The sequence below is a fragment of the Trichoplax adhaerens genome, genomic scaffold (assembly GCF_000150275.1).
Source record: "Trichoplax adhaerens TRIADscaffold_13 genomic scaffold, whole genome shotgun sequence".
Taxonomy (NCBI): Eukaryota; Metazoa; Placozoa; class Uniplacotomia; order Trichoplacea; family Trichoplacidae; genus Trichoplax; species Trichoplax adhaerens.
The window spans coordinates 16218-41456 of record NW_002060955.1 but is presented as its reverse complement, the minus strand read 5'-3'; the positions used below and the strand labels follow the sequence as shown (position 1 = coordinate 41456).

Sequence of the window (25239 nt, the reverse complement as noted above, 5' to 3'; positions counted from 1 at the left end):
TCTATGTTGTGATGTATGATAAAAAATTGATCTATAGAGGTTTTATACTATCTTCATGTAATGGGGAATATTCATGAAAGAGTCTAAGCGTAATCATATAGGTTTTGTTATTTGTTACTATGCACCTATTGATTCCCTTGCAATCTTCGTTACGCAAGAACAAATGGAATAGAATGATTCATAGAACTGTCAATAGATAATCACAATACAAAATATGCAGTTATTTAGTCATTAGATAAAGTAAATGTTTGTATTAATGAATAATGATTAACCGTAATTTCAATTTACATTCTATTATGAGTATACACATTGTTGGGTAGTCCATAGTTTAATTGAATAAATTTAGAATATGAATTGTCTACTATTACTTAAACTTGTACCAGATGTGAACAGACACCTCAATTCGTTAATGTATGCAATGAGTCTTTGTTGCAAGTGCCGCATGATCTAAATGTACTCATATTCCTTATTTTTAATGTCATTTTGTGTAACATTTCTACTTTTATAAACCTCATAGAGCATGCAATATCTTTCTTAAATTTTGCCCGATTTATTTACATCTGATAGTTTACCACTATTACAAATAGCTAACGTCAATGTAGAACAGTACATCATTCAGCTTTGATTATGGCTTAATTTATGCTAAAATTAATAAAATAGAATCATGTAAAGCAAATATAACGTTTCCATAACAACAGGTGGAGCCACAACTGTCATGGAATCAATTTATATCGATCATAGGCACGTGATGGAGTTAGATGCGATTGTTGACATTTAGTTTATGATCATATAGTATGTTTTGATATTTCTAATGACTTTCTATACAAAAATATGCCCTAGAGCTAATGTTATAGACACTGATACAAAATAGTACCATCAATTACGGTATGTTTCGAGATGGTTTTGATAATCGTTAATCTGTCATGCTACATACAATTTGACAGAAATCGAAAACATTGCGAAATAAATATTTATAAATACAATTAATCGCTAACATCTTATACAGAATAAATGAATGGATCGACATACAATAGCCATGCTACCTAGTCGATCCCTTAATACTGTAAACTAGTAAATAGTAAGATCTGATGTATCGCGGCTATAGCTAAGACCTTTTTCGATATCTTCAACTTCTTTCGAGGCAAAGGTGACAGATCTTCCTAACGTCGAATAGTAATTAAGACACGCGAGCTTACACTTAAAGATATATTTTGTATTTAAGAGTGTACTTCTCTGCCTTTTGTAGTCCCTCTACGTCTTTGTAACCTTTTTCTGAAAACGACGCCGCGTAAATTTGAGATAAAACATAGCTGTAGTAAGATTTGATTCATATAGCCAGTGTTTGCTATCTAGAAATAATATTGTAGCTAGAATAATCAGCATGTTCTTGTTTCCATTTCCCAAATTTTAAAAAAATTCTCATCATTTTCCATTCCATACTTTATGGTTATTATTATACAATAAGCTATAGAAAATTTAATAAAAAATAAGTTGATTAAATTCGCCCCTGAGATGCACCGTAGTTAAAATTTTCATCTTTATATAGTACCTTGAATATTATTTATAGTAAGAAAAAGCTTTCAACTAATATTTACGGCAGTATAAAGGTTACTTCTTAGCGGCTTATAGTCCAGAAGTAGCAATTATCAGCTCGACTCATTACGGCTTGATTTTACGCGATACACTTGTAAAGAAAATTTCATTAATGTTTGTAACTAGATTATTCACTCCACAGCCTACGTGAACTGGTGTGTATACTTTAATCAGCACTTTTGCTCTACTTAATGTTCTAGCTCTAGTACTGCGGATACTGTTTCAAACACTATTAGGATTAGTTTTAATCCTAATTAACGAACTCGTAAAGGAAATATTATACCACAGTCTAAGATGTTCATTACGTATAAAATTTTGAAAATTAAAAAATTAATCTGAGATTTGGAGATTTATATAACTCAGAACAATATCTTTTCGGCAGAGTTTGCTGTCTGATAGATTACTGTGCCTGCTGCTTAACCTCGGATACTCATATCTATGTAGAATCATCGTTGCATACATGATAAGGCAGATAAACTATAATAATCGTCAGTTGTAATCAGCTAAAGTATATAATTAAACCTATATCAAAAAATATTTTCTCTAATTTCGACAAACTACACCTCGTATCGCGCCATTATTGTACTTTATGCTTTATAAATCGATAAAATATACTAGAAAAACTCGAATTTTCTAATATCTGTTACATACGATTATGTAGTTCTGTAATACGAGAACAATAAAAATCGCACCATCAGGTTTTTGTTATACTTTACATTGATTTCAGTTTCAAGTCTTAGAATGCAATCGAGCATACTAGTAAATTTAGTTGCTTGTTTCATATACGTACAAATTAGCAAAATTAAAATAAAGCAGAGATTCTGAATCAGTCGCTTATTCTTCTAAGTAGGTCTCGTCTTGGTTAATATCGATAACCTATGGACTCTAATCGACTTCTTTTACTAAATGCTATCTGCAAAGGTCAACTAAAGTTTACTTCATGTTTTGTAAAATCATAATCAGTAGTCTTAGCCTAAAGCCTGTTAGGGTTGCGTTTACACTTTTTTGTGGTATTAACAATCTCTAACGGTTAATTAATTATTAAGATAGATGAAATATGGAACTAAACGCGTCAGATCATACCGTAAATAGATTAAAATGTTTTCGTTGTAAATCCGTAACTTAGGCACCATTCGATTACTTTGACCCACAATGGCCTTTGGAAACATGGTGTATGAAAATATATCAGATCCTACGTTATAGACTTACTGATGATGCGTTAAAGATAACTCTACAGAAACTTAAAAGCCAACAGAAACAATTTCATTAATTAAATTAATGAGTAGCCTTAAAACGGAAAGTCTCTGGTCTTATGTGGGGTAAACAAATTAACTACCATCTAATGCTAAGAAATGTAAAGAAGATATGAGTTACGTTATTTTATCACATGCGAGTACTGTAATAATCCGAAAACGAATGCTTTGTTATTAATATCACTACGCCAGTTTTCACTAAATCCAATTAAATTGATAACAACATTCCTTGCGAACATTAAACATATTGTTTTCCACGCAGTCTCTTAAGCAGTTGTATAATTTATATAATGAAAGGCCTTTTCTATTGGATTGCTCTTACAAGCCATATAATATTTTAGCGAACATACGAAATAGAGTGTGCCTGTTCAAAGCAATTACATAAACACACACTGTACATGGTAGTAAATTAAATTAAGTATACAATATGTTTAAATCATTACCATTCGTATGAATCTTCTGTTCGCTGTAGATCTAATAATGATAACCATTTCAATTATAAATTGGTAATATTATCAAATATCGTGCAATCAAAGATCCATCCTCAATTTATATATCCTGCTAATTTTAAACTTTTTTTCTCATCGAATTTAAACCTTAAGATGTGTAAATTTTGACGCTGACGTATTTAGCAATAAACCTGTACAGCAACAGAAAGGTTATATGCCTCTACTTTAGCAAAGATTCTGGTAAACTTGTTTACAAGCATAGATATTAGCTTACTCTTTGTACAAGATTGCACAAGAATAGCAAAATAAGTGTAACTGACCATCGCTCATTAAAAGGCCAAAACCGCATTTTGATTTGGTGCTACAAATTTTTTTAAACAATTATTATGCCTCAAACAATTCTATCCTATTATATATTTCTCGATGATTTACAAGAAATCTATCATGCTCGTGATATTGTATCTGGACATATTCATTTAGAATTGAAAAATCCGTTAACAATTCAATGTATTCAAGTTCGAATTCATGGCAGAGCGAAGACTCAAATTCAGTATGGACCTACAAACGATTTGAGATACGCTTACAGTAAGCGTAATATTATTGATTCCATGATCACCGCAAGTACAGAAGGTATGTTAAGTACCGGTAATCTTTTACTTGGGTCATTTCCTTAGTTAACATTTATAGTAGTAATTTTAAGCCTGTTCATTATTTTAATGTCTGCAAATCAGTAGATGAGAATTGCTCAATATAAATTATCGCTTTGAACGAGGTACCACCTTTCTGTAAAAATTTTTAGAAGCGAAATACTATTTTTAATATTTCGATCATTCCTGATCACAATACGAACTTTGTCTCTTCTATTTCTTTAATTTGAAGTGGAAAATTCTGATTTACTTTATCTGTTCCAGCCTAACTGACTATTTATTAATTTATCTTGAACATCGGTTTAGATACTGAAACAGTGGAAAACCCAGGAGTTCTATTTCCTGGAAAATACAACTTTACCTTCGCTTTTCAATTGCCGAAAATCCAACTACCATCTACCTTCGAGGGTTTATATGGCAATAGCATTCGTTACATGATTAAATCTTATTTAATATCGCATGAATCTATGACTAGGAAGGTTAAATTTAAGAAAATATTCCTCTATCATGAAACTATGCCTTCACGTCTTAGTCATCTCATGGTAAGTTAGCGATGGTCTTAAATTGAGTTAAGATATTTCTTGTCATAGATAATTTAATAGTATGCAATGTCAAGAGTTATAAAGTTTCATCTAAACATTATGCTTATTAAATCGCGAAGATATATCTTGAAACAAACGATAAGCAAACATTTTTTAAATATTAGCCTTAAACAACAGTCGAGAAAATCGCAGAGGTTTTAATCTATGATCACGGGTCTTATACGGAAGTGACTGTCATTATCAGTTAGTTTGCTTTGTACATATTTGGGAGTGATTTAGATAACCAGTTTCTGCATTTTTCGATCTTTAAAATATGGCATTCTATTTCTACTCTGATGTACACTCAAATGAAAAAGAAACCACTTTATAATCATTACTTGCAGCAGTGACTAGCTTCATCTTTCACATGTTATGATACTAATAAATATTGCAAACCGTACTATTAAATTTGCATACATAAATGCAAGGGCATATTTCTTAATTCTTAAATAGAATGAAATTGTAAGATCTCATAATTTCGATAGGATACCGTAATTACTTTCAAGCTTATCTCTTAATTCTTAAATAGAATGAAATTATAAGATCTCATAGTTTTTGATAGGATACCGTTTTATTTTTAGTACGTTTACAGATTCTTCTTGACTTTATGCGATCACTGTTAAGATATGCATAAAGTGATTTTTACTACTTATTTTGGCAATCCGAGAGCAATCTTAGATTACTGCAAGCATAGCTATATTTCCTTTCTTTAATAATTCTTACGGTGATTTTGATAACTTCTTCAGTTTGTAATCGTAAATAAATTTTCGTCCAGGCGCCTTCAGAAATGGTGGAGACTGAAAAAACACTCTGTTGCTTTTGTTGTAAGTCGGGCCCTTTGCTGCTAAGGGCACAGATTGATCGAACAGCATGTAGAATAGGTCAAGATATTAAAATTATTACATCGCAAGTGGAAAATGGCACAAATCTAACGTTATCAGGTATTTGGGCCGGATTCGTGCAAACTATCAATCGGGAAGCAGAAGGTTTGTTCTAACTGGATTGACCGAATTATTAGAATTATATATATACGGGTAGTGCACCTATCATTTTACGCAAAAATCACTTCGTATATCTTGCTATAAGGTCGTTATTACAGAGATAAGGTTGTATATTGCTTATCTACCTCTGGAGAAGCCATTCGACCAAATGGAAGGGCGATCTGGAATGATCATGTAATTACAGTACCCGATGTGTCCCCAACCAATACAAAGGTGGATATTTTGAAAGTGGAGTACTATTTGAAGGTAAAATAATTAATGTAATATCAATTGTTCAACACCAAGAATTTGTATCGCTGGGTAATTTATAGTCTATATCAAATATCTTCATGTTCGTCAATACTAGCTTTTATTTTCATACTAAAATAATCAATTAATTTTATATAATCTATCTCTTCTAGATATTTGTAAATATTCCATCTTCCAAAACTTTACAATTAAAATTCCCGATTATAATTTCTAATACATTATAGAGACAGCCGCTCTACAGGTAGCCTGTAAGCTTTAATATATTATATCTAATGTTAATTGCAACACTAAATATTCATGTTACATTTCGGCATGAAATCCTAGCCATTTGTTCAAATTGGTCTTTGTACAAGATATCATAAACGTATGCACTTAAACAAGTTTACCTTGGCCTAAATATTCAAAATTCAATCATACATAGGATTAATCGGCTTCGGTTTTCAAATCTTTGCATTAGGATTTAACGTAGTAAAGTGCCTACATATCGTACCAGATGTATACGTTTAATTTGAAGCTAATTCAGCGTGGAGTCCCTGTAAACGCGCTCGAATACTTGCTTTCGAACTCATCTTTATTATGTATCGAATTTTTTCTAAAGCTTTTAATGAGTTATGATAAAGAACAGAACATCAAATTACTAGTTTCTGCTGTTATATTATTGACGAGCAGGGTATAAATTAAGACGATAACGAAGATTAGATGCTATTCAAGATTGACACTTACAACCATCCTCTTTCATTTCTTGTCGCAATGTAGAATATATAGGTGTATCTTTAATGACCTAATAAGCATTAGTTGAAGAGAATACTAAAATATCAAGCAGATTATGACCCAATATTGACATTGCATAATTTAAAAAGAGTATTATTCTAAAAATTTTTAGCTATAGCAGTTACAATTCAATCAGCGAGGACAGTATACCCGTAGAGAAGACATGTAATCATAAAAATTTGAAATGCTAACAACGATTTTAAAAATAAAATACATCAAGTCATGTTTCAACTAACACTCTAGAAGAATTGATTGCTATATAATTGTATTTTTAGATTCAGTATAATTGAAAAGCTTTTCATCTGTTGCAGAATACCTCGAAATGCTTTACAATCGCTGAGGAGCATCGATCTGCTGTCTGTTCAAATAAATGATTTACCACCATAATATTTTAAAGTTTTATCTTTGTAAATTGTATTTTGCAATTTAATACTTTACCACGTGTAGTTGTAATTGCTTTCGCATATAATTACATAATGCTGTTACCACTCCAATTTTGGCTAGGTATACATTCTAATAAATTGTTGATATTATTTATTATTGTACCAAATGATTGAGTTGACTTAAAATATTAAAGATCTCAGCATGAAGTGATGAAAAAAATTACATTGTTTGTAAATATACCTGACTGACATCACCGCCATCAATAATGCCGCTGATGATTGTAAAAGATCTTCTTTCAATATCGAGATCCTTTGGCTAACGTGATAATTTATATTGATACGAAACTCAAAAAATTGCTATGGCGCGTGGGTTGATTGTTAACGAACTAAAATCTTACCTGTACTAAGATTTGCAAAACTCTTTTCAGTAATTTTGCATCAAATATACTCTAAATAAGTTCCAAGTGCAAGAAGATTAGCATTTATGAAGTTTAAACATATGAACCAATTCATCATGATGTAAATGTTTATCTTACTTGTCGAAAGTCACTCAGAGATATATTAATCAGTAATGATAATGATACCTAATAAGAAATATTTTGCTACGATTAAATCCAAATGCACAGCAATCAAATAAAGTTCTCTTTTGCTTATTGTTTTGTAACAACGAATAACTAAATTGAAGTTCGATACTTACCCAAAGGTAGGTTACTCCGCAGTTACCACAAAAATGTGGCTTAAGATATTCAAGCACTTTCAAATCTACAACAGTCTACAAACGTAAAGTATTAATCAGTCTCAGTGTGTCTATCTTCGAAGTATCTTTAGTTATTAAAGCTACATAATGGCAGTAAGGCTCAGTGCAGGTGTTCTATGGGTAGGCGTATACCTTTATGCATCTACTAGTAGCTTCGGTGGTAGTTCTACGCCATCTGGGCGTATAAGTGAGGTTCATGAGAGCAGTTAGAGAAGTTTCCTTTACATTAAAACAAGCAACTTTATTATAATTTATTGTAAAATTCAATTTTACATTAACTATCGACAATGTAATCCTAGTTAACCGATAACTCTTTTGAAGATGAAGCAACAAGAGGGACTATATAAGGCAACCAACCATAGTTTAAAATATGCTAAACAAAAATTAAAATTGACATTTTGAGTTAAATCAGAAGTATCGGCTTTCTGTCATTAAATTATACTATTTATTACGGAAATTTAAATAAAAGTTAAATTTGTAAAATTTTATCCAGAGAAATATACCGATAAAAAATCGTTAGTGTCCGTCTCCGAGTCATCGAATATATCGACGAAAGATTTGCAAACGTTTACGATAACCTACATCAAAGAGTCTATTATTATTATTATTCAGCGACAGGCAAGTACGTTACCAAGGTAGTAAGAGTTTATAAATTCCTCACCTCTCTATCATTGTACCAAATCAAATCGTTAAATACCGGATAAAGCTATAAAATATGAGTTATTGAATTAATGTTGCAATTGAAGAACTACTATATGAATTTATTCTCTAAATTTTAATGATTGGATTTACAGGAACAAGATATTGGGGCTGTATTGGACTTCCTATACCGTGAATCATGATAGCTAAAATTTTACTGATCAGTTTAATGAAATTCATCTGCATTGTAATAAAAATCAATGGTTAGTCGGAGTATGCATTATAGATTGCATGTTAACATGGACGCATAATGCTAGACCGCTTAAACATATTACAAATTACATCATGTCGATAGGCTTGGAGAGTAGAATAGAGAGTATTGGCAAAGGTGACATCTTCGAGGAAAACGAACGGTGCGATCTTAGTAAACAAATCACAAGCATGGTATGCTACCTCAGGATAGGGCGAAGACAATAATTCAATACTTTCTGTGACTCCACCTGACAGTATTATAGCACAAAATTTATATGCTTTTTAAATCTTTAGTAAAAGATATTAAGAAAAATTTCAATTTTGCAAAAACCTTCATCTTTAAAGGTACGATAGTCCTTTTCTAATAATGAATTTAAAGCTCTGCAAAGTTCTACTTGAACTTCTGGATTCGAGCTATTTTTATATTTATAGTTCAACAATAATTAATAACACTGATGTTACAATAATTATATTGAATCTATTCGCTATAACATAACGATAAATATTAAATCATACCTATCAGACCGAATAAGACAGCGAACTAGTTTAATTACCAATTGAGATCTATTTCAAGTCAGGAAATGACAGTGTTAATAAGTTGGCATGACATACACAGTCAGTCAAAATGATAATGCACCTCATAACTGGGTCTGGTATAGAAGTTATTGCCATGATGGCCCTGTCGTTGTAAATAGATTAATTGCTATAATTCCTAGCCACGAATAGTTTATTAATTACTAGCTGTAGAATTACGAAATAGCCTAAACACCTTGCAATTCGAGCAGCGTCGTATATTTCTTGAGGTGTCGATTTTGAAGTCAGGTTCTATATTAGTTGCAATCAGACATTATTACTCGACTGAATAGAAATTTGAATCAATTGCGGCTAATTGAAATGATTTACTACTTAATCTGCGACATAGTACGTATAAACTGCGAGGAGAAATGACGAATCTCGAATAAGAGACATTCCTTACCGACAGGACGAAAGTAATTTTATCGCCAACTTGTTCGTGCATCTACAGTACATGACGTATATATTTAGTAAACATGGCAAAGATTTCATAGGTTTACTCGATGTACACAAGTAATGAAAGAAATTTCCTATCAATGAAGGTTAATCTACAGCTATTTATAATAACAATTTATGTCAAACTTTGCTTGCAGTGATGATAACGAAAGAGGTTGAATTGAATTACTGTTATTACCTTGGCTATTTCTATAGAGAGCATGGGTCATTTCAAGTGATTACATGAAGAAAAAAATGTTTTATCAGATCACATAGAATGATGATCAATGTCGCTGTATCATGTTAACATAGTGCTGTATTATGTAACACTAACGCAGTAGAATTGACTACTTCCCATAGGCTACATCATGGCTAAGTGTAAAGTTTTAAGTTGGATAACAGTAGCTACTCTTCATAAGATAGAGGATTATTATGCAACACTAACGCAGTAGAATGGACTACTTCCCGTAGGCTACATCATGGCTAAGTGTATAATTTTAAGTTGGATAACAGTAGCTACTCTTCATAAGATAGAGGATTATTATGCAACACTAACGCAGTAGAATGGACTACTTCACGTAGGCTACATCATGGCTAAGTGTATAATTTTAAGTTGGATAACAGTAGCTACTCTTCATAAGATAGAGGATTATTATGCAACACTAACGCAGTAGAATGGACTACTTCCCATAGGCTACATCATGGCTAAGTGTATAATTTTAAGTTGGATAACAGTAGCTACTCTTCATAAGATAGAGGAGTACATTCACTTAATGAAGTTGAATTGCTGAATGAAAAAGATCTTATTTATTGGCTGTATTGTAGGTAGTGTAGGTGATACTGGAAGATCTATTTTTGAATATGAAATACCTTGATCATGGATCGATGTAAGGATATCTTGCATTTCCCTAACGCTGCGATACACAGTCTTAGTATGCCTTCTAAGGTTTACCTCGCTGCTTTTCTGCCAATTAACTACTTGAATTAATTCATTTTTGTACGTTCTTGCAACGATCTCTCCTAAATTGCCTTCAGTAGCATTAAATTGCCATAGAAAATCAAGTAATTCTTGAAAAATATTATTTCGTTCCGTTTGCAAGATTATGTTTAACAATGTTTCTTTCTTTTGGTAATCATTGGGCAATAGATCCAAGTAACGCCGATTATCATCATTGATTAACTGACTAAAGTTTTCTAGCGATCTCTGTGTCGGAATGTTGTGGCATATTAAGGTGAAATGCTTGATAATTGTATTTCTCTGACGTGAATCCATCTTTCTCTTTTTTGTCGTCTATAAATGAAGCAATTAAGAAGCATAATGTTATTAAACATTATGCTACAGCACCAAAATACATCCTAAAGTGCTGTTCATCGAAAACAACGACTACAAACAGCGATAGTACCTTCCGAATTTTATCAACATAAACTATGCAGAAAATTTGCAGACCTCAGTCATGATGCTACTATTAATAATTTTTCTTCCCTTTTTATACTCCCAACTTAAGTCTACTGTAGTATTGCACACTGTATAGTAGAGTGATGAATTATTCGCCCAGTAATTACCTAATATGGCGAATGGAGTAGTCCTAGTCAGGATCTCCTACTGTTCTATTGTTTAGGGATGGCCATCTTGGACAATATGGTAATCATGTTGTCTTCAGCAATAGTGTTAGTATAATGAAGAAATCATCAAGTTCGATCAAAGATCATCAATTAATTAGTAATACACCATGCATTTGCATAATATTGCAAGCTTGGAAATATCTGGCTACAAGGACGAAGTAGAACAAGCGGGGCCAAACATTGCCATGTTTGCGACCCTTTCGGTGGCTGGTCTACAGAATGAGGATAGTTGCTTGATTTTGAAACAGGATAGATATCATGCTACTGACTTTCTACACGTAGATTCTTCGATTGGAGAGAGAGTCTGCTACTCTATGCTGTTGATCAAGACCATCATTACGATAGGATTTGCATGATGATAATCATTTACTACAGAATGGAATAGAACCGTTCTCAAATAAGATCATCTGCATACTCTAGCAGAATTTTTTAAACGACAGTACCTGGAAGACATTCAGAAAGAACTACTGAGTACCTTGCTTGATGATAATGATTTACAACAGCATCATGTAGAAGCGATCACAAGCACGATCATCGACATACTTTAGCACAATTTTAAAAACTACAGTACCAGGAAGACTTTTAGAAAGAACTACTGAGTACCTTTCTTGATGATAATGATTTACAACAGCATAGAGAAAACGGATCACAAGTACGATCATCCGCATACTCTAGCAAAATTTTTAAAACTACAGTACCTGGAAGACTGTTAGAAAGAACCACTGAGTACCTTGCTTGATGATAATAATTTACAACAGAATAGAATAGAAGCCATCACAAGCACGATCATCCGCATACTGTAACAGAATTTTTAAAATTACAGGACCAGGAAGACTTTTAGAAAGAACTACTGAGTACCTTGCTTGATGATAATAATTTACAACAAAATAGAGTAGAAGCCATCACTAGCACGATCATCGACATACTGTAGCAGAATTTTTAAACTACTGAGTACCTTGCTTTAGGATAATAATTTACAAAAGCATAAGATGGAAGCATTCACCAGCACGATAATCGACATACTCGAGCCGAATTTTTAAAACTATCAGGAGGACTTTAAGAAAGAACTACTGAGTACCTTGCTTGATGATAATAATTTATAACTGAATAGACTACTGTAGAAGCAATCACAAGCACGATCATCGACATGCTGTAGCAGAATTTTAAAACTACAATACTAGGAAGACTTTTAGAAAGAACTGATTACTTTGCTTGATGATAATAATTTACAACAGCATAGAGTAGAAGCGATCACAAGCACTCACATCGACGTACTCTAGCAGAATTTTTAAAACTACAATACCAAGAAGACTTTAGAAAGAACTACTGAGCACCCTAAAGTCGCCTGCTTGCAAACTTATCGTAACTTTTAAGGTTGCAATCAGAATAGCAATATTCTACTTTATGTTGCAATTCTTCAGGTCATAATTAGCAACATATACGAAGGCGAATTATTTACAATAGATGACGGTAATAAGAGCTGCAGTATTTCTATGTATGCCTATTTCCTTTAGCCACAGTATGCTAAACTAGTCATGCCCAAGTATAGGAGTTCCATATCTACTTTTACCTCTAGCATCAAGAGTGCTTGCACACCGTATTAGGATCTTGGAAACTCTGTTGGAAAATTGGTTCATTAGCTGCGCTAGTCCGATTAGTACTGTGCTCGAGGGTATTCTAAAATAGGATACTTTTATTGCACCATTCTTTAAACTAGCACATACTTACTTTCCCTACAACGAATTCGATTCTTAACTGATCTACTAGCCAGCTGAACGAGTTGAGCTAAATCAACACTGAGCTATAGTTCTGTAGTCGTTTATGTGCTGTACTTCGTCACCATTCGATCGCGATGGATTGTCTTTCATTACAGGACAGTAAAATAATCAGTAGAGCCATGGACTTTTAGATCCTCCTTGTAGGCCGTGATAGTCTGTTCAGTATTTTATACAGTGAGTGGTCTTTAATCAACTGCAATTGTCCATTTAGGAGACTACTTTGCACATATATTCCTACGATATACATGGACCTAGACAGTGTATAAAAGTGAAGGAAAACTGTTCGATACTGTTCATTGCCATCTGTTCTCGAATATCCTGTAGTTTAAGGTATCCTCATTTCAAATCTATGCTATAGTTATCCGGTACTATGGCTTAGGATAAATCGAGTAAGCTTCGCTCCTGTACATCATATTTTCAACATGGCTAACAATCTTCAATCTAATGCCATGTCCGATTACAGCAACATACATAGCATGCAATTACGAAGCAAGTTGTATTCGATGCTAAGTTCAATGGAGTGTATATTTACTGTTCTTATGGCGTACGCAGAGCGAAATACTTGCATGATGTTGCAAATTGCTTTGAACGTGTATAATATGTTCTATCGATTGTAGACTTCTTGTAACAAGGTCGACAGCTGTAAACCGAAGGTAGTTAGTTCTTGGTACTGTTCGATGAACCCTAGACTATGTTTTAGAGTGAAGCTTTACAACAAATGCTATTTTTTGTTTTCATATTTTTTCAATATTCAATTTAGCTTGATCTTGTGACTTAATTTGACAAGATAGGATTGAGTAGTGAGAACTAACCTTTCAATCAACTGTGCATATTGAAGTCGTCGATTTTATTACAGTAGGTTAGATAGTGATAGACTGAAGGTAGCAGACAGCCCCTTAATACAGTTAAGTTAACCAAATCAATGCAAGAAAATGCAGATTTACAAGAAATGTTGTTCTTTTTTAATATTTTAAAAACTCTTTTAAACATAGTGATACTTGTTAGGATGAACTACATACTGTATAACACCATGATTGCAATTTTAAATTATAGTTGAAATTAATTGGTTGCAGAGTGATTTCTTGTCTGTTTATTCACTGAAAGTAATTTACATATTTTACCCTAAATTATTCTTAAATAATGCTACAATTTGACCATGTATAATAGAAACTAGATGCAATGTCTATCATTCCTATTATATTAAGTAAGCGATTGAGTATAAATTCCTTGCCTACAGATCTTGAGGAGCAAGTAGGCTACTGATCTGATCATTAGTAGCTTGTAATATAGCACATATAGTACACAAGTACCTAATAAAGATTATTCTCTAAATTTAGACTTAAGCATAAAAGCAAACTATCTAGTTGAGTGCAGAAGTGATAAGTGATAAGACTCAAATGATTCCCTAAATATTGTAAACTTAAAGATTGGTTCTAGTTTGTGGTGTAGAGCTGATTTGGAAAGTAGAGAGCATTTGTGCAGAGCGGATTTATAACGTATCATAATCAGAATGATTAGTGAACAGATACAGAAGAATATGGCTATTTATCACCAAGCTTCTTTAACACACAGCAGTTCGCCATCGCAGTAATCAAGCAAATGGAATCGTCATTTACTAATTATAGAATTATCGCTACATAGTATTGAAGTATTATTAAAGAATTTCGATTTCTGCTAGTGTTGGTAGTATCTTGCTGGTGGAAGTGGTAGATAGTGAAAGCTGAACAAATACTCGTGTTAATGTACACATTGACCAATAAGCTAAGTACTATCATAGGCCTGCGGTCCAAGCTAAAATTAAATATTACTGCAATTACTATAGTATAAATCTGCCGTAATTTGTATAAGGTACAGGTAAGAAGACTGCAAACTGACGATTATTATGTATATTGGAAAATGACATTTATGCATGCTAATAAATAAAGTTAAATTAATAATAATAATAATAATTAATAGTCTAATTTATTGCATGAACTCGTTAGACAAACTGTACTGTGGTGCTGTACTTGGATTACTTGCACCAATAATTCTAGTTCAATAGACGGTAGATATTCTTTAAAATCGTTTTCAATAGTTAAATGCATTCGTTTCGTAGCTCGTCAATGGTTCTACAAGATCGTGATAAATCTTGTATTGAAACTTTTCGATAAACATAAATCATATAGACGTAATTACAATGATTTATTTTATTTTGCATGATTACTTCTTCACGGACTTACTTTACATATAAATATATAAGAATTTGCATGTGTAAGGCTATTTTAATTTCATATTTACTTTATTAGTTAATGTTATGAATTGGGTCCGGTTTGCGGAAGCATAAACGTAATATAGCTCAAACTCACAACAACGCATTATTTGCAATTATTTTAATCCTCTGTCTTTACTTAAGAACATGTTAAAATCTGCTCTAACAAAGTCAAACTTCCTCTTAAATACTGTATCATCCAAATTAACTTATCTAGCGCCTTTGCATGGTTCAAGCACTTCAGCTATGCCAACGATACTGTATAACACTCTTATACGATAGAGAAAGACATTACTAAGTTGTAGCGCTTTAAGATAGAAAAGCTGTGCTAATCTAGATAAGTACAAGCAATTTATTATATCGAGGTCGCGACAATTAGCTTGAAAAGCTGTGAAAATATTACTATAATGCTGTTTGCATCATACGCATATTTTTTTAGAAACTGATAACTTCTTCAGCAAATTAGAGACTATTTCAACTTTATGTAACCATAATTGTTTAGTTATCAATGATTCACGTATAAAATGATGAATAACTGGAAGCATGCTCTAATATAAATCGTAGAGACTACAACTTTCAACGCTAACGGTAGAAGTGTAGGATGTGCTGTACTGCATATATTAGGTCAATCCCGGAATACATGTTATATATACCGAATTTATCTAAACAATTCATAACGATGTGATCTAGGATCTATTGGAGAATATTGAAATTATAACTGCATGTGCAGGTGAAAAGGAATTATTAGAACAATAATCATATAATTATGGTTACTTACTGTTAGATAGATACTTTGTTATTAATTACCTAACATATGAAGAAATTTATTGGACTACGGCACAGGTTTCAAGATCATACTTCAGGCTGCCAAGCATAACTATAACGAGGAATAAATTGAGTATTGCCAATGAAGACACAATTGATATCGTCTTCTTCTACAGTACTTATTGGTCCATCAATGCATGGGGCAAAGTTAGAAGGCTCCGTACTATCCGTATTATCCGCATCATTCAATTTCAATGACAATTTATTCTTGAGAACCACTAAAATGATCGAAATCAAGTTTCACTTAGATTTACTATCGTAAATATCATTTTGCCTGTCTTGAATCAAGCAAGATCTCAATTATTTTGCATAGAGCCAATTTTAGAGAATTGATTACTGCCATAGGCAACAAATACTTCCTTCTGTATCTTATTACGATACAGATTATACGCTATTATTAGCATAAATATCGTATCTAACAACACAATGATGGTCAATTTCAAGGTCTAACGATTCATAAATCATAATTTCGTTATTCTTACCTGAACGACCAACCATAGGAGACGCTAGATTACTCTCAGTCTCTCCCTCCGCGTTGGCGAATATGTTTGGTTCGTGCTTACCTACGACGAAACTAGAAATTTCCTTCTCTTCTTCATTTGATTTTACTACTTCTTCATTTGAATTTGAATTTACTACTTCTTCAGATTTTGTAATCTTCATATCGTCTAAGGAAATTTTAATAGTATCTCCAGAGCTATTGGAAATCTTTCTCTCGACGGTATTATGCTTAAGTGAAGTTCGGTTACTGAAGCTATATTCACGCGGTAGGGTAACTGTAACAGGGGAGCAAATGACAATTGCCGGTTGACCACTTGTATCTAATTTAGTTTCTGCTATTGTCATTATATTAGGCAAAATAGTCCCAACTATTATTGGCAATACTACGGCTAACGTTGATCTTCGGTTAACATTTACATTTACCTGTAGAATAATGAAAGCTTAAGGATAAGAAACGATAATTTTATCTCTATATTCGTAAAAAATAGCGTATCTAATCTCCTTCAAAGTCAGGAATTGAAAGCTCTAATTTTTAAAGTTCTTATTAGCAGGACTAAGGCACCTACCTCTAATAAATATTCTACTTGAATAAGACGAGAAATTAAATTGGTGGGGGATATACATGGCATTACAAAGGCATTAATCGGAGATGAATATTTATCGTGATAATTGATATGACAAAGTAGATCTTTGCTAATGTATTCCTTTCGACTCATGGTACTATTGCCTATGAAAGAGTTAAATAATTTAGAAGTAGCATGGTTATAATTGTTTTTTTTATAATGATTAGAATCAAGATACAGCAACATCAAGGAGTACGATACGATAAGATGTTTCATTTCGATTGATTCTATAAAAAAATTCTAGCAAGTCTTACCATGTGCACGCATGTATAACTTTCTAACTAGTTTCACTTTTATGGAGGTTAAATTTTGCGGCAAGCCATTTTCGATGTCTAATTGAAGAACAACATTCTCTCCAGGGCAGTAACATTTTCTAGCTAGTTTGCATGCAAACGAAATCATTCCCGAATTGATACAAAAACAACCGAATTTTTTCTCTATCTCAATCGGAATAGATGGCTCCTAGTTATATGCGGAAAACATATATTAATTATAAATAAGTATTCTTTGTAAGTGTTCTAGAAGTTCGTGCACTTAAACTTATTATTTGTATAATAGGCTATATAATTCTATGAGTTTTAATACATTTAATAAGTAAGCTTTGTTGATATTAAGCCCAAGAATTAGATTCGAAGTAAATAAAATATAATCCTTACACTAAATTGTGGTAACTTTGTATCTATAGTTTCTAATATGGTTACTGCTTTTCTAGCTATTCGCGTTTGCTTTTTGGGTATTTCAATCCAGCAATCAATAATATACCGTATACTACTACCATTTCCATCTTCAAATGATGATGGTAAGCCACTACTTGGTAATGGAAAATTGAATTCAAAATCATAACGACCTTCGCTCAATTTTGAAGCGCGAATCGATCTTGTCATTTTATCTGTAATGATGATTAATTAGATAAGGAGGACGTTTAAATATTAGATAGATTTATTAAAAGCGAAAATTTAAAATTATTAATAACTAGTAAAGCTTAATGATTAAGAAAAGTGCATACCTTTGCCGAATAGAATGGCTGATTTATCTACATACAGTTGTTCATCATAAGTCGATTCCTCCTGACCAGCTTTTGCAATACTGACTCTAGCTCTACCATAAAATCGCAAACGTACATTGCTAACATTTATAGGCGATACCAAAACTATGGTGACCCTGCCAGAGATTGTTTCTCCGGGATAAAAAACGCTTTCTTCTCTGGCAAGTCGAATTGTAAATCTTCTTAGGCTTTTCGATTTAATCGACATGACATTTCCTGAATTTTTTTAACAGAATTAAATGTCAGTTATTTCCAATTTGAACCAGCCATTTTAGAAGATGGTAAAGATACTTTGTAGCATATTTCAAATTGAAAAGTTAACTCTTATTCAACATATAAAACGTAGAAAGGCTCAAAAGGCGCAATGGATCGATACTTTTAAAGAAAAATGCAATACAAAAACGGCATTATACGTAATTAATTTAATTAATAATCCATTATCAGTGACAAGTTAAGCATATTGTATATAATTGGCTGATAGCTCTGTAGAAGGTGGTCGATTATCACGTCATTGCTGTTTTTCGAAAAGGTGCAGACGATCAATGTGATTGAATGTTACAATTAATATCTATATCTGTGGTCCTAAGTTACCTTTGGGTGCTCAAATCAACAAGTAAAATGTCTAAAAAAATCTGATTTTATCTAATTTAATTAGCATTTAATAATAAAATCATTATCAATTAACGGAAGCGTTATTTAAGAGTTGACTTTACCTTGGCCAGAAACAGTGCTAAATTTATTGCCATCATGGAATGGTAGAATATTTCAATTGCTCTATAAGACTTTGCAAATTGGAAACAAATTAAATATGTAATCAATTGTTGCTCGAGTAGTGTATTGCTTATTTTGACCTGTTTTGACATCAATAAAAGTCATTATCTCTCTATAAAATGGTTGCAATGAATGCTAGTAATGTATGGGATGAATAATAGTCTAATTCAATGCTACGTCTTACTTATTTTAATCGTAAATCATATAAGTGATAGATATCGTCAGCTATTTTGGTCACCTATTTGGTTGACGTAGTATGCTACAGTACATATGTATTGCTGTAGTAGCGTTACATTGAAGAATGCAGTATTTAAGTCAACTCAGTTGGCTATCCTAAGTCATTAAAATTATTTGATGTTTTTGGTACGCATTAAGATATTGCTTCATCCAATGCTGACACATTTATCTCTTCGGGATAAGAAATGAAATTTTATAATAGGCAATATGCATATAATAACATTTTTCAAATGTATTAGTAGTCAGTTTTTATCATTTATGACTCAGCTAATACCACAATAATTTTCGAAATGTAAGGGGTATTTCAACTGTTCAATACGTGCTTTAATATAAGTTATGATCTCCATGATTCGAGTAGCGGACAATGTTTTTGGGAAACGATTTGGTTAGCTAACATACTACTGCCATAAAACGCTTTATAAGAGAATTTCAGAAGATATGCATGATGAGGTTTCTAAAATTAAGGTCACTAAGCTATACGTAAATATAGAAAACGATTCTTTTGGCGGTAAAAAATATATTTCAATGGAAGCCAAATTATGTTATAATAGGTGGATATCTTCTTGAGAATTAAGGTATAATTTATATAATTTGTAGTGCCTTAGGATATAACGTTATGAAAAGTTTTATTGGCCTAAATATCAGAACGTATACGGCTTAAGTATCATATAGTACTTGAAATAATTATTTACTTCTTCGTCTTAATACTTTGTAATTAATAATAATGTATTTATGATCAATTTATGATAGTTTGACTGAAGCTGACTAGATAAAGGTGTGCTAATTATTATCATCAAGAACTTGAATAAGACTCTTACTTTCGAAGTACTGGACTTATCATAGGAATGTATGACATCACCTTCAATTATACTATTTATATAGGCGGTAGATCAATTTTAGACAAGAGTCTAAATTCTACTCCTATAATTAACTTATTATGTTTTTCAAAGGGTTTTAAAATTTTATTAAATGTCAGTCAAGTTGATAATATATTGCCAAAAATTGTAGCTACAAGACTTATAAAAAAGATAAAGTTTCGCTATATCATCGTTGCAATTCTTATAATACTATTACTTATTTGCGTACTAGACTAAATAGAATCGCTGAAAATATATGCATCATAACTAGTCAGTTCATGAATTAGCAATGCTATAGTGCTATTCACTAAAATAAGCAATGGAAAAGCTAAGTTAGGAATATTGTAGTTGAACAAACATACCGTATCCTAGAGAAGAACAATAAATAAACTAGAGTTGCTGATAATTACGATTGCTCCTATATAAACGGGAAATAGTCGAATAATGCAGTGTCCTAATAATAGTTCCATCTTTTTTGCTGTTATTTGCGTATGTTCTATGAGAGGTATTAAAAGTGTTTAACTACGTAGACTACTTAAAGAACCTAATTTTGCGTTCTTTGGCCACAGAGTATAATTTGTGACTCCCAGTTCAAGCATTATCAGCAAAGAAGAAAAGATTGACCTTAACCAAATCGCAAATAGAGAAAATTAGTTAACAAGCGACTCTTAATAAATACTTTAGAAACAGTATTTATGAGCTATAAGTTTACGTAAAATTATAACACAATCTCTAAAACTTTATTAATATACTATTACTGACGCAATACAGGTACTAATCAAAACTGAGATTACGGATCCCTTAGTAGCTCCATCTAACATGCTTAAATTCTTAAAAATTAAAATTGCATAATGTTTCTATAGGATTTATTTCTTTCAGGCCTGACAATTAACGATGCTATATGAATATAATTTGATAATGTTGCTTAAGAGAATAATTAATCAATAAAAGACTATTTAATGATGTCAACTTGGTCAACTTTTGGTAACAGACTGCGGGGAAAAAGTTTTAAGGTCATAAAAGTGCTGATTATAACGTCAAATCTACTCAGTTTCCTTAGGTATTTTCTGCTATTAGATTAAAATACATTTTCTACAACTGATCCTAGTATCCTTAGCTTTACTTGAATTGTATATATATCATTTCAGTAGATTATCTCAATGCTGAGACATGCACTACCGGTACCGCTATGTACCAGCTTACTAGTAAACGAACTTATAACAGGTACTGCTTCGATTCATTTAGCAAATTGTAAATCGGATAGATATCATTCTTTAAGTGCTCCTGATAAACATGAAGAATACGTGTTTTTCATAGTTCCTTCATCTAGAGATTTAATTTCTAATACTTACCTGATGTATTGCATAAAATTTCATCGTTGGATTGATTTCTGTTGCTTAACGTTGCCGGAATACTAGAAGAGCACGTAGGAGGTAAACAAGGGTAAGGTTCCAATTGGATGATATGTTGGGATTGGCCTCGTTCTAGTAACGGCGGCGATGCTTGAGGTAATTTTATTTTTAATCTTGATCTTGAGTTCGTGCATATTTTTTTTTTAGGTATAGTGGCAATAACAATTGGAAGTTTTATGCTGTGTTTTGTGTAGTAAGGTAGCTTAGTGAATATCTGTCATGACGTAAAATCAAAGCATCTGTATCAGTATTTCCTCGAAAATGATTCAAGTATTGGAATCAGATCAACTATCACATAAATTTTCTAAGCGCTTACATCTAAGTAATATTCTACTTTAATAAGATCGGAGCTTGTATTAGTTGGACTTAAATCAGGAATAACAAATTTAAAGTTTTTTAAGGTTGCCTTAGATGCTGGCGACATCAATCCATCAGATACAACAAGAGAATAAATGTTCTTATCCTTCTGTCGATAATCTATTATAGCGAATAAATATATAAAAAATTATAATTTATACCAAGTATAATAGTATTGGAGAGCAGTAATAAGTCGATCTTTTGCTTGCAAAAAGGTGAGACAGATAAGTGCATTCGACTCTATATATGATCTTTCCAGTAATGAAGAAATTTCTACCGTTGGAAAATATTTTTGCAATTCCACAATTTAATATCATCTGTACTGCTGTTGAATGTCCTTGTTTATGAGTTATTTTCAATAACTTACGTTTTGCCGAACGCTGAACTATTTGAACAAGATCAACTGAAATATTAGGTAAAGAACGCTTTGATTCGTTCTCGACTTCGGCAAATAAAATTTCTAGAGTATCGCCGGGGCAATAAGCGATTCTGTCAATTTGACCAGAAATCAACAGTTTCCCATAAGGGTAGCATAGAAAGGAGAGTCGTTTTTCGATTTCAAGTAAATTAGTCATCATCTAGAAAAATAGAAGATAAGAAATTATGTAATCTTCATTCAGTTAATGTAACGCATAAAATCAATTTTAATATTACTCTATAAATTATTTCAGATAAATTTTAGCATATCACTACGATACACTTTTTGTCACGCAGTTACAGAGGAAATGATTTCAATTCAAATAGTACAATATATTATAGAACATATTGAGATTCATGATATACCATTAGGGATATATGCATTTCTGTATATTACAGTATCAATGGCTAAGTCTGTTAAAGCTTTATTAAGGTCATGGCAGACAACTCTTAGATCCAATGATCTTGAGAAAGCAATGATCATGAAGTACTGCTAAATCTGATGCGATAGCCGACCGTAGATATTGTATAAATCTCCATAGAGCTGTTAATAACCCATCTAAGATATTAGCTATTTTGAAAACTCCTGATTTCTTAATTTGATGGTAGCTGATATAACGTCAATACATTTTGAGATTGAGCATTCATACACAATTAAAAACGGGAAAGGATCAAATCTAAGCAAGGTAGTAGTTAAACCATTAAATTATGTTTAGCAATTTCGATTTCTTCAGTCGGCTAGCCTTGTCTCGGTATAGCGACAGCCTCAGAAATAGATATGCTATCAGAATAGTAAAAATACTTAGAGCTTTTATTATGTGACTAAGCAATTGAGATCCTATCATTGTCATATTTAAATTAAAGAATGTGATACTGATAACTCAAGCGCTAGATTTTCTAGCAATAATAATCAAGAAATTTCCTTCCAATAATATTCACGAAATAATGTAATTTTATTAATATTTAAAGATATTACAAGGCCATATCTGATTTCGTGCCGTAATATGTTTGCACATGTTGTTATGGTGTAATTGGACAAAGGATTTGAAAATTTTTAATCTACCAATCTTTCGCTTATAATATTATTATTGACTTGCACGTGGATGTATACAGTTTTTTATTAGTTTTAAGCCGATTTATGGCAATAAACTTCAAATTTTAATGCACTATTGAAATACTACAGTATATTGAATACTATGTATACGAGAAGTGTAACGAACTAAAAATTTACTGGTATATGCGTGTACTGTTACCTGCTTAATTCAGTGGATGAAATTGGATTGTTAAAAATGCGCTATGTCTTACCTGATATTCAAAAGCGTTACAATCAATATTTTGAAAGTAGGTAAATTTTTCTTTCGCTTTGATAGTAGGTAACCCATCTGCTAAATACAGGTATGACTTAATCATGTAGCGGATATTATTACCTCTGATACCTTCATAGCTTGAAGGCATTCTCTGATTTGGTAATTGAAAACTATAATCATAAGAGTAAACTCCGGGAAGCATAAGATATACATCCACTGAGGAAAGTTCTTTACCTATTAGAAAAACATTAAAATATGGTACGATAAGACTCAAGATTGAATTTTGAGAGTTTAAAGGATGAAGATAGCAAGATCATTATAAAATTAAATGATTTAAAAATTCAGATAAAAATATCGAAGCTGAATGAGTGTCAGGTAAGCAAAGAAAATAACATGAGTAAAATGTTCCTTAGTGAATAGACTAAATCTAATCTTTCCAATAATGATAAAATTTTAGGATACTAGGTATAACTGATAATTGCTTTAACAGTAGCTCTTTAGTAGGTTAACTATTTATTCAATTACTATGTCATAATAAGCGGTGTTTAACTGTTACATTCTTTATACGAATAATTTATTCAATAAACTAGGAAATTCTACAACCTTTGCCTTTTTCTAGAATTGATGAGCTAATGATATCATGAGTACTGCAAATAAATCCTGATTGTTTTGAGTTTCCCTTTTCAATCCTGGTTTTAACACGACCATGTAGACGTATTTTGAAACAACGCAATCGTAAGGGCTTAGAGATTTCTAGTTCTAATATGCCCGATATAGACTCGGCAGAACGATAAATATGTAGTCCATCGTTATTTGTGATTGAAAATTTCTTTACGTCGTGGTTCATGATCGTCGAGAGAGTTCACAGATAAGCACGTATAAATATCATCCTAGTTGCCCACTAGATGCGTTTTCAATAAATTTAATTTAATTTGATCTCTAATTTCAGGGATTGAAATTGGCTCTTTGAATTGTTATGCTTACAACATGAAACTGATTTTAGCGTATTGGTTTTTCGCCAATTTTTCATTTATTTTGATTATTGTTTGCCATATACTGAATTAGCTATCTTATTTTTGGATTCCGCTCTTTAATACCTGTCTCATGATCAAAATGCTAGTAATCATACTTACGCTATCCTAAAAACTAAAATTAGAGATTATAAAAATCAACATATTGTTTCATCTAATTAAATTTAAATATGACGATAATAGCTAAACTTTTGTCGAAATATAATTTAAATCCCTTTTTAAAATAAAATTTGGTCAGAAGCAGTACGTTGTTAAAATAAAACGATTGTCCAAAATTTGTAGTATTGAGAAAATCGCTTATAACACTTTAAGAGTATACTGCTGTCATGATTTATAATTTTGTTAGTCAATTTAGGAAGCAGAAGGAATTAATAGCAAATTTTCATGAATCAGTCCCAATTTGTAGAAGTACATACGTAATTTAACTCAAGTTCACAACAACGAAATCTTGTGTAACTCTCAAGCCTATCTCATTTTTCCAATAATTATTATCAATTTATAAAATCGTGGTCGCGATAAGAATATTATTTAAGTATGGCTAGGCTTTTGGATTTGTAAAATATGACAATACAATTTACATCTCAGAATATTACTACACCTGTCTGGCGATAAGGAAAGATAGTA

The 25239-nt window shown here is 32.0% G+C and overlaps 4 protein-coding genes across 4 annotated transcripts; 1 reads left to right on the top strand and 3 right to left on the bottom strand.

Moving 5' to 3' along the window:
- Positions 1-3681: 3681 nt before the first annotated feature.
- On the top strand, positions 3682-5997 carry TRIADDRAFT_59942 (uncharacterized protein; the record flags this gene model as incomplete). The annotated part of the gene is made up of 5 exons (XM_002116026.1): positions 3682-3925; positions 4249-4484; positions 5299-5509; positions 5610-5770; positions 5926-5997. The coding sequence occupies 5 exons, from the start codon at positions 3682-3684 to the stop codon at positions 5995-5997; spliced, it is 924 nt and encodes a 307-aa protein (XP_002116062.1).
- Positions 5998-6479: 482 nt separating this feature from the next.
- On the bottom strand, positions 6480-11039 carry TRIADDRAFT_59941 (uncharacterized protein; the record flags this gene model as incomplete). Its single annotated transcript, XM_002115937.1, has 17 exons — positions 6480-6554; positions 6861-6902; positions 6983-7057; positions 7169-7243; positions 7326-7376; positions 7464-7511; positions 7625-7699; positions 7817-7903; positions 8188-8262; positions 8346-8390; positions 8666-8823; positions 8907-8989; positions 9092-9139; positions 9345-9400; positions 9552-9593; positions 10536-10874; positions 11031-11039. 17 exons carry the CDS (start codon positions 11037-11039, stop codon positions 6480-6482), a joined length of 1383 nt encoding a protein of 460 aa, XP_002115973.1.
- Positions 11040-16084: 5045 nt separating this feature from the next.
- On the bottom strand, positions 16085-18434 carry TRIADDRAFT_59940 (uncharacterized protein; the record flags this gene model as incomplete). Its single annotated transcript, XM_002115936.1, has 6 exons — positions 16085-16275; positions 16540-16981; positions 17125-17285; positions 17436-17643; positions 17838-18070; positions 18188-18434. The coding sequence occupies 6 exons, from the start codon at positions 18432-18434 to the stop codon at positions 16085-16087; spliced, it is 1482 nt and encodes a 493-aa protein (XP_002115972.1).
- Positions 18435-21807: 3373 nt separating this feature from the next.
- Positions 21808-24431, bottom strand: TRIADDRAFT_59939 (uncharacterized protein; the record flags this gene model as incomplete). The annotated part of the gene is made up of 4 exons (XM_002115935.1): positions 21808-21980; positions 22228-22438; positions 23583-23818; positions 24188-24431. The coding sequence occupies 4 exons, from the start codon at positions 24429-24431 to the stop codon at positions 21808-21810; spliced, it is 864 nt and encodes a 287-aa protein (XP_002115971.1).
- Positions 24432-25239: the final 808 nt, after the last annotated feature.